Here is a 9730-nt window from a genome sequence, read left to right on the forward strand (position 1 = left end):
TTTTAAATTGAACCAAATGCAATTTTAAAATAAGCACACATACAAGCCCTGGGTATGTTTCTTGTCTGCTATCAGAAAAGAGACCAGCCAATTCAGAAGTTTCATTTAAATCAGCTAAACGGGTCCGAGCTAGAACTGTATAATCATGCAAAATTGAGTTGCAACTTGTAGGGGCTTGTGGTACCTGCAAACAATTGGATTTGATTTCAAACTGGTTGCTTTTCTCTTCATCCAAAATATGCTCAAGAACAGCAACTACACAAAGAATGCATAAATGCATAAATTAGTTATACCTTGTTGATATGAACCCTCAGATTCTCAGCAGAATCAACTGGCACAATATCTGTAAGTAGCTGCATTAGAGACTGAAAGTGAACTGCATTCCTAGCAGTTGCTGAATCGGGTCCAAAGTAAGAACTGAACCAGGAGGAGTATGTTGAAAATGTTTTACTATCACAGGTGCAGCAGTGTCGAGCTAAGAGGAATCCTGCTGAGAGTTCAGTCTGCCGTCCTCCTTCAAGTCCAAGTTGAATAAGTTCATCAATGAGTCCTTTAAAAATTTATTGAGAAATATAGAAATCGTTGGTGAAATATAGTTAAGAGAAAGAGGTCTAACCGATTCAATGAATAGTAAGTACTTACTCTGAAAGTTTTCACAACATTCAGGGTTTTCAGACAACACAGCAGCAGTCAACAAGAAAATTACTTTAAAGTTAACAGAAGGCTTAACTACTGCGGCACATATCTGACTAACTACTTTATCATCACCTAAGGCTCTCACAATCTGTAAAATAAATATAGACCTAATTCTTTCTGGAATACAAAGGAATCGATATAAGAACCTTGTACTTACTGAAACAAGTAGACTTCTGTAAGAATTTGATACAGTTTCAAGAGTTGTCTTCTCTTGCATTTCAACTGCATGCAACAATGATTGAATAGAATTGGGCTCATTTTGCTCACAAAGAGGAAGTAGAAAATATGTAAGTATAAATTGCTCAATTGCTTCAGACCCACAAGTTGACAACAACTTGGCAGATGATAGAAAATTGAAGTCAATTGATTCTGAGCAGAGTGGAGGTGAATCAAGCACCCATCTGATAATCTAAAATTAGAAATGATAAAATTGGACGACAAAATTGAGCAATTTGATGCAATAAGTTCATGGAAGTATACAATACCTCATCTGTACATTTCTTCAAATTGACTGCACAAATTGTTGATAATTGAACATTGAAGGGCCCTGACTGACTAGCAGACAGAAGTGATGCAAAAACATCGATGACAATCTCAACATACTCAGGAGAATTTTTGGAGTTGAGTAGCAGCCATAAAACTGAAGATGATAAAACTGAATCGCTCCCTACCGGAAATTTCCTACAAAATCAATCTCATCATGACCTGAGAAGACATAAAACTTTATAGCATTTCATAATTAGAAATACGCACTTTAACACATACGAGGAGATTTGTAAAATATCTGCTTTGTGCAGCTCCCAAATCACTTCCAGGGGAAAGGTGAACTTGAATGTTGATTTGATACAGAAAAAATTTAGAGTAATGAGTTGTAAAATAAAGTGAAATTGACTGTTTGATGTAATAAATATTGCAGTGAAACCATACCTCAGTACTTAAAAGTCCTGTAACAAACACATGTTTATCAAGAAATTTTCTTTCTTTCAGAAATTGTAAATCACGCATAGCTGCAGTACATAGTTTTTTGCAATCTTCTGGGACCAGAGCAAAGGGATGTTTGCTTTTCCTTGCGATGGAATGTAAAACATGAACACAACCATGTATAAGACTAAAAGTATCGCATCTGTTAACACCAGCATTGACCTGAAAAACAAATTCTTTTAAGTGCGAAAGGTGGACTGCGAATATAGATTAAAAATACAGATGACATTCATTGAAATAAATTATAATACTATCAAGACCACTCTAACCTTAAAGACAGCACTCTCATAGTTATGAAGAACGTCTTGCTCTTTCCATCTATTCAAATTTTCATTCAGAGAAACCCAGGAATCTTCACCGCAGTAGGAGGACCTTCTGTTAACCTTCTCTTCTGGAATTGAACAACCGGTTGGTGAATTTGTAGACCTCAAAGAAACACATAAAAAAGGCTTTTGGGAAATTTGGCACCTAGGAAAACCTTCAGATTTTCCATGACTTCCTTTCCAATAAACTTAAAAGGATATATTTGGCAGTCACAATGTTTTGTTCCGGCTTTGTCACATTTAAACCAAAGCACATGGGTTTGTCATCTCGTTGTTTTGGTCTAGAAGAAATTTAAGGTCTCGTTGCAGAGCTCCTACCGAATCTGAATCTGAATCTAGTCGTACTGCAATTGCAATAGAAGGTTAGGATGACAGCAGCAGCAGTAGTAGCAGTAGCAGTGGTTATGTTATGTGATTTTGTGAGGTACAAAATTGAATAACTGATTGTCGATTTATCTTGTTGGCATGTTCATACCAAACGGACGATTGTCTAATACTTTCTTTTTCCATTAACAGATTGTTTTACTGATACGGGTTGCTGTTGCTTTTCCAGTTATGAAGAATTAAAACAAGTATGAGTGCATCCTGCTTTGACTCACATCTCCAAGAAAACAAGGACCAGGTAATTTAGTTAAAAAAATGATGATGGATAGTTATTTTTTAATTGACGATGAAATTTGGACCCCTACTAATTTCAGTGTAATGATATGAAAAAATGATAGGGGTCTGTTAACCTTTTGAAAAGAAAGTCTTGAAAGAAAGTAAACACACCACACTCTTGTAATCCAGTCAGGTTCGTCTTCCATTTTAATTGTTTCTTTTATGTGTCTCCTTCAGGATCCCTTTGATAAACTTCCTGATGAACTGATAGTGCAAATTTTTTCTCATCTGTCACCTGAAGAAATTGCATGTCGTGTAGCAAAAGTATGTTTACGATGGCAGTCCGTTGCAAAGGAACCTGTATTATGGGAATGTTCTTCCCTTGTGTACGACGAACTTCAATCTTTAGAATTTCAAGAGACAATCCTATTTGCACCCTCAATCGCTGAAGTTCATATAAACATGTTCAGAAATATTAGTGACACTACCATAAAGTCAATGCTCTCAGGATGCAAATCAATTACATACCTCAGCTTTTACCCAGGAGCAGAAGTACCTGTTCATGATAAATTAAATATCTTAACCCATTATCAGGAATATTTAATAGAACTTAATATGTTTATTGATGATTCATATCTGGTTTGCTCTGACACCACAAAAGCTTTTTGTGAAATTCTTGGGAGGATGAATCACTTAAAGATTTTAACTTTGAGAGGACTAGTTAGTTCGGTTCTCTTTGAAGGTGGAATTTTTCAAAATGGGTTAGCAAAACTTGAAAGTCTAGATATAAGTAACCTAGTTATCACATTCCCAGAAAATGAAAGTACTTATTATCGAGGTTCTAATCTGAATCCATGGCAAACTTTTATTCTTCTCATTTTGGACCATAAAGCTCAGAATATGAAAAAATTATCTCTGCCCGAGGGTGTTTTTGATTTATCAACTGTGAGTGCACTTGAAGATAAAGTTACATGTATGAAAGTAGAGGAACTCAGAGTTTGTGAAATAGGCTTAAGGGCTGTTAGGAAATTGGATTGTTTAAGAGTTCTGCATGTTGTTGGCCTATCTCTTAGAAATTTAGATTACTTATGTAAATCAGCAGGATCACAATATAGTTCATTATATAAGTGGGTCGCTGATTTGCCACAATTTTCAAATGTAAGAGAACTGTCTTTGGAGAAGATCATAGATGATGAGAGGAAATTAACCAGCCATCTTCTAGAAGCATGCAGAAATTTAGATTCTTTGACAATCACCGCTGGATGTCATACATCTGCACAATTAGCACACATCATTTCACAATTACCCTCTCTAAAAAAATTGAGTATGCATCGTATGTCTTGCTTAAAATCAAAACACTTAGAAGTTATTATGTTTTATTTACCAAACCTGGTAATTCTCAACCTCCGAAATAACACTCTCACTGATGGTATATTGCAGTTTTATGTAAACAATATCCAAGAAAAAATGCCAAATTTAAAATTAGTTTGTGACTGGGGATACTGGAGTATTCATGGAGGGAGTTCTTGGCGTGGGCCTAGTAAGACAGGGGAGCTGACAAGGTATGCTACATCAAGTGAGTGTCTGAGCCATGATAGAGCCATGGTAACGCAAATGCTTGATGCACTCACTGATTATGAAGATGATGATTAGACTTATCTTTTCAACACAAAGTATATTGTAAAATCTGTCTCCATAACTTCTTTTTTTTTGTATTCCATTTTTATGCTCTTGGAAATAAATTAAATACATATGTATCCCACAATGTCTATGCACTTGTTTAAAGATATACCATCACCTTACTTGTTGGTCCACTCCACAAATGAAAAGTCACTCTTTGAAAGTCATATTGAGTCTTTCACCAGCAATTGAAGCCAAGTGTCTTTGGTGTCTGCGCAAACATCATTTCTCAAGCTCAAATTAGATTTCAACTTTGTTCCAGATCAATTTTTTTAATAAGCAACATTAATACTCTGCACAAGAAAGAAGATGGCTGACTTTCTTGCTGATAACAACCCTTGTGGTCAAAATATTGTACGCTTGGTATCCCGGGGAAATGCAATAATTGCTGAATTACTACGGCTCAAAGATTTTATACCACCTGTGTTCAGGTAGACAAGTTTACATTTAATACCTATCTAATTTAAATTTTGATCTATCTTTTAAAATCTTATGTTGGTTTCCAGATTAGAGAATAAACATGATCAACAAAAGTATGGAGAAGTTATATGTGATTTTGTATATTTCAAAACATCTGACGAATTTGAAAACAGAATTGAAGCCAATCCAGTGAGTATGGGGATTCTATTCATATTTGTGCTAAAGAAGTATTGTCAGTTGTAATTTTTAACTCCTCTTCTACAGCAATTGCAGGATTTAGATGAAGAGTTTAGAGAAAATTACTCAGAAATTTTAACTCGATTTTATTTGGCTCTTGAAAGTGTACACCAGTATGTTGGAGATTTAAATAGATTCCTTGCGGATTTGGAAGAAGGCCTCTATATTCAGCAGACCCTGGAAAGTGTTTTTCAGTGTGATGAAGGAAAGCAGTTAATGGTTGGTTACAATGACACTTTTTGGTACATTCTTGAAAGCTAGAGACAAACTTTTCATTTTACAAAATTTTTTCCACACAGTGTGAGGCTCTATTTCTGTATGGTGTTATGTTGTTAGTTGTGGATTTCCACATTGATGGCACTGTGCGTGAGCGCATGCTTGTGTCTTACTATCGCTACAGTGCCCAGAGGTCATCTCATGGTAGCAATATAGATGATGTGTGTAAACTGTTACGCTCAACAGCTTTCAGTTCAGGAGCAGGAACAAGAAGGCCGTTGAATTACCCTGAGGATTTTTTCAGGTAATTCTTTCAATGTTCTGTTAAAAATAGAATGGTTTCTTTTTAAAATAAATTAATTTGACTGTATTTCTTAAAATTCCAGGCGCATTACGCTCCCTGAAGTGTATGTTAGTGTTGTTTTAGGCTGCTTGAGGTCAGATGATATTTATCATCAAATGGCAGCATACCCATTCCCTGAACACCGCAGCACAGCTCTGGCTGTTCAAGCTGCAATGCTCTTTGTCTGCTTGTTTTTTGCTCCCAACATTCTCCATTTCCAAACAGCTCAAATGAGAGAAGTTGTTGACAAATATTTCCCTGATAATTGGGTGTGTGATATTTTCATTTTATCCATGTTTGTTGAAAATGTTAATCTAACATTTCAAATGATTTCTCTTCTTAGGTGATCAGTGTTTATATGGGAATGACAATGAATCTTCTGGATTGGTGGGAACCTTACAAAGCAGCAAAAACAGCACTGAGCAATACTTTGGACTCTGCTAATATTAAAGATCACGCCTCCAGATTTGCCGTCAAAGTTCAGGTGGGATAGATACTGAACAGATACTCTATTTCCTTAATGTTAATGTGAAAATTCCAATTTGAAACATCAAACTTTTTCCATATAGAAATTCTTACAACAGACCAGACAACTTCTTCAGGAAGGTGCTCTGAATGAAGATATTGTGTTGGATCATGTTAATAAAGTGGTAAATGTAGTACGAGAATGTAATGTAACTCTTCGGTGGTTGATGCTTCATACTGCTTCCCTTCCTCCTGGTAAGATAACATTTTCAAACTGCTTTTTGTGATCTATTTATATCTAATCTAATCACCAACATTCATATTTTCAAATTTCCTTTGCATATTTGAAAATCACCTTAAACTTATTTGTCCTATTAATATCTAGCTGCTGATAACAATAAAAAATGTCGCCAAGTTCGTGATCAAGTCATATTGGATGCTAAGTATGAACCACTGCAAGTGTTTGAACTGCTTTTGAATACTGCTCAGTTTGAGCTGAAGTTTAAGGAACTGTTTAAGAAGGTAAGGGTATTTATTATGAACAGTGTTTCTCATTTTGTTAACAATTTTTGAAAACAATTTTATCTTAATGATATCTTTAACAGCTACTCTCAGAAAAAAGCAATCGTTGGAATAGTGACAAAAGGGAAGCTGTAGAAAGAATGCAAGAGCTTGCTGAGGTTTTTTCTGGCACTAAGCCATTAACTAGAGTTGATAAGAATGGTGAGTCCTTTCAAGAAATAATTGGTGCCACATACAACTAAACAAATTTTTAAAACCTCTACACTTTTTCACAAATTAATTTCATTTTTCAGAAAAGTTGCAACTTTGGTTTACTGAAATGGGGAAACAAATAGATTCCTTGAAACACGAAGAAGCTACCTCTGCTGGGCGTAAGATTGCTCAGATGATTGAAGCCTTGAACGAAGTTCAGGGTAAGAATTTTATTTGACTTAAAAGTTGTCCTTGTGTGTTATCACTCTTTTTCAATAATAATTTTGTTATTTCTACAGAATTTCACCAGCTTGAAACAAACATGCAAGTGAAGCAATTTCTTCTTGATACCCGTACTCATCTCCATCACATGGTTAGGGCTGGTAACATCAAAGAGGAAGTACTCATAACTCTGCAAATGATCGCAGATCTTAGCTATGCTTGGGAGATTGTTGAGTCATATACAAAATATATGCAAGAGGGCATTAAGAGAGATCCAGGACTAGTAATTAAACTGAGGGCCACGTTTTTAAAGGTATGTTTGATGTTAAAGCCTGTTGAAAAAATATCATTTTTTAATATTTTTGTTGTTGATGTTTTTCAAAATTTTAATTCTTGCTCTGTCATTCTGAACAGCTATCATCAGCATTAGAAACTCCTTTATTGAGAATCAATCAAGCTCGGTCAGCTGATTTGGTATCAGTGTCAGGATATTACTCAGGCGAGCTTGTTGCTTATGTGCGGACTGTGTTGCATGTGATTCCTGAGACAATGTTTGGACTAATGGCGAAGATAGTCCACCTTCAGACTCATGTAATTAAGGAGTTGCCAACAAGGCTGGAAAAAGAAAGGCTGAAAGATTTTGCTCAACTGGATGACCGCCATGAGGTAAGTGTGCACACTTGTTAAATATAAATAAAATATAATTTGTCATTTTCCCCTTCTAAATTTTGTTCTAATCTGCTTACAGGTGGCAAAGTTGACTCATGCTGTTTCTGTGTTAACTGAAGGCATTCTTGCCATGAAAAGCACTTTGGTAGGCATAATAAGAATTGATCCCAAACAATTATTGGAAGACGGAATACGGAGAGAACTTGTCAAACATATCAGCATAGCACTTCACAATGGACTAATTTTCAATCCAAGGGCTAAAGTAATCCTCAGAAAAACTATCTTTTATATCTTCCTACAATAGAAAAATAAGTCTCCATGTATAAATTGTTATTTTTTTACAGGTTAGTGAATTAATCCCTAAACTTGAATCTCTTGGTGAAATTATGGATGGACACAGAAGGTCCTTTGAATACATTCAAGATTATGTTAACATTTGTGGACTTCGGATATGGCAAGAAGAAGTATCACGGGTGATGGGTTATAATGTTGAACAAGAATGCAATTCATTTTTACGCTCTAAAGTGCAAGACTGGCAAAGTGTCCACCAAAGTAGAGCCATTCCAATTCCTAGTTACCCTCCCCCATCACAAGATCCTGCATCAGTCAATTTCATTGGTAGACTAGCTAGGGAGCTTATAAGAATAACTGATCCAAAGTAAGTTTTCATTCATTTAGTGTCTTCATCCTTTTTTCTAATATTACTGCCATTAGTAATACTGTAATCTATCGTTTCAGATCAACTATTTATGTTGAGTATATGACTTCTTGGTATGATCTAAAAACACACAAAGAAGTGATAAATATGAAAGTGTTCTCGAAAATCAACAAGTCATTGGGTATTGCTGGTCTAACAGGTCTTGATAAACTCTTATCCTTCATGATTGTCACTGAGATTCAGGTATGTATCATGATATTTTGTGCTGTCGACAGCAGGGTTGTGTCACTAGATGTTTACTATAAATAAGATCTTTCCTGTAGAATCTTCTTGGAGCATTACATAAAGGAGTCCTTAAAGACAAGGCATGGTTAGAAATGTTTGGCAATGTATCGAAGGATCTAGCCCCAGTTACAGGAGTTGTTAGTAAGTGTTTTTGAAAGTGATTTGCTAAATTTGAAGAAAGAAGTTTTTGATCTAACATTATTTTGGAATTTAGGTAACCCTGCTCGGTGGTACTCACAACACTGGAGTAGAGCCCAGAAAGTGTGGCCACAGATTTTAGAGTGGGTGTTGAAAGTTGGGCAAATGCAACTGCTGCGCAAACACATAGGCTATGAGCTTAATGTTGCCTGCCGATTTGATTCAAAACACCTTGCTGCTGCTCTCAGTAATATGAATTTGTGAGTACATCTTTTTGATTTGCATCATACAAATTTAGCAATTATTTTGATGTCCATAATTTTATCTTGTTCAATTCTTGTGTCCATGTGTATAGGGCACTATTATCAGATGTTCAAGCTCATTATAGAGATCCTGCTCGTCCCTACCCAAAGGAGGATTCTCCTCTCATGTTTGAGCTAACTACCTACCTTGATTGGGCTGGCATTGGTGATCCATGTGCTAAAATCTATGTCACCACTCGTAATTTGCCATATTTCGCCCTTTTGAGTTTTCTCTTTGTATTGTCTCAGTTACAGAAATTATCATATGCTCGTAATGTTGGTGAGTAGTCTTATTTAGATCCTCTTCAGTCAAACTGTAATAAGTTAAGAGAAATTATTCGTTCATGAATATGTCCCATACGTCAGGTGGCCTGACTTGCAAGCGGCCTCAAGAACCCTTAGATGGTGTTGCCCTAGTGCTAGGTGTGCAAACCCTTCTCCGACAATTTCATCCTGAAGTTGCCAAGCAGTTTATAATGTATATGTGTCAGTTTGTCAGATCACACACAGATTCATTAACCCGGTAAGTTACTAGTTTCACTTGTTAAAATTCAAACTAATTAAAAGATATAGATGAAGACACAGCATTTTATTGCAGGAATGCGAGTAAAACACCAACAGAGCTCCCACCTGAAGTGACAACTGCACTACATTTTCTCGAAGCATTTATCAAGTTTTCAGGGAGTCAACGCGAAACATTGACAGCCCACATTCCAGATACTATTCTAGATTTATTCCAAATTTTAGGATCATAGTGATATTTTTTTTTACTACAACTGTG

General features: G+C 35.8%; 3 protein-coding genes across 5 annotated transcripts in view; 2 read left to right on the forward strand and 1 right to left on the reverse strand.

Annotated features, from left to right (window-relative positions):
- The window catches only part of LOC113203201 (CD109 antigen), a 37478-nt gene that overhangs the window by 10890 nt on the left and 16858 nt on the right, over positions 1-9730 (forward strand). The gene's annotated exons all lie outside the window — the stretch shown is intronic.
- Positions 44-2407, reverse strand: LOC113203203 (Fanconi anemia group A protein homolog; the record flags this gene model as incomplete). Its single annotated transcript, XM_026417779.2, is given in 9 exon segments — positions 44-184; positions 294-550; positions 643-784; positions 854-1105; positions 1182-1377; positions 1450-1523; positions 1624-1839; positions 1947-2068; positions 2146-2407. Coding segments are annotated over 9 exon segments (1425 nt in total), but the record flags the coding sequence as incomplete, so codon positions are not given.
- Positions 2384-9724, forward strand: LOC113203202 (WASH complex subunit 5). 2 transcript variants are annotated; one of them, XM_026417778.2, is made up of 22 exons: positions 2384-2424; positions 2517-2622; positions 4543-4711; positions 4787-4889; positions 4965-5156; positions 5237-5457; positions 5540-5765; positions 5840-5980; positions 6066-6216; positions 6347-6483; positions 6567-6684; positions 6777-6896; positions 6975-7210; positions 7312-7563; positions 7646-7828; positions 7911-8224; positions 8305-8467; positions 8548-8650; positions 8724-8907; positions 9003-9229; positions 9316-9472; positions 9548-9724. In XM_026417778.2, exons 3-22 carry the CDS (start codon positions 4590-4592, stop codon positions 9702-9704), a joined length of 3507 nt encoding a protein of 1168 aa, XP_026273563.1. In that variant the 5' UTR covers positions 2384-2424; positions 2517-2622; positions 4543-4589; the 3' UTR covers positions 9705-9724. The 2 variants fall into 2 exon arrangements, with proteins under 2 accessions (XP_026273563.1, XP_052121827.1); XM_052265867.1 differs by lacking the exon at positions 2384-2424 and adding an exon at positions 2838-2924 and having other exon boundaries at positions 2577-2622.

Source organism: Frankliniella occidentalis, unplaced genomic scaffold (assembly GCF_000697945.3).
Source record: "Frankliniella occidentalis isolate FOCC.00 unplaced genomic scaffold, Focc_3.1 Scaffold31, whole genome shotgun sequence".
Classification (NCBI taxonomy): domain Eukaryota; kingdom Metazoa; phylum Arthropoda; class Insecta; order Thysanoptera; family Thripidae; genus Frankliniella; species Frankliniella occidentalis.

What these genes read in the sequence shown, in the direction of transcription:
- LOC113203202 (XM_026417778.2), top strand. Translation starts at nt 4,590, where the DNA reads ATGGCTGACTTTCTTGCTGATAACAACCCTTGTGGTCAAAATATTGTA. An exon ending in TTAAGGAACTGTTTAAGAAG is followed by an intron (nt 6,484 to 6,566) that starts GTAAGGGTATTT and finishes TATCTTTAACAG; the next exon opens with CTACTCTCAGAAAAAAGCAA. An exon ending in AGCCTTGAACGAAGTTCAGG is followed by an intron (nt 6,897 to 6,974) that starts GTAAGAATTTTA and finishes TTATTTCTACAG; the next exon opens with AATTTCACCAGCTTGAAACA.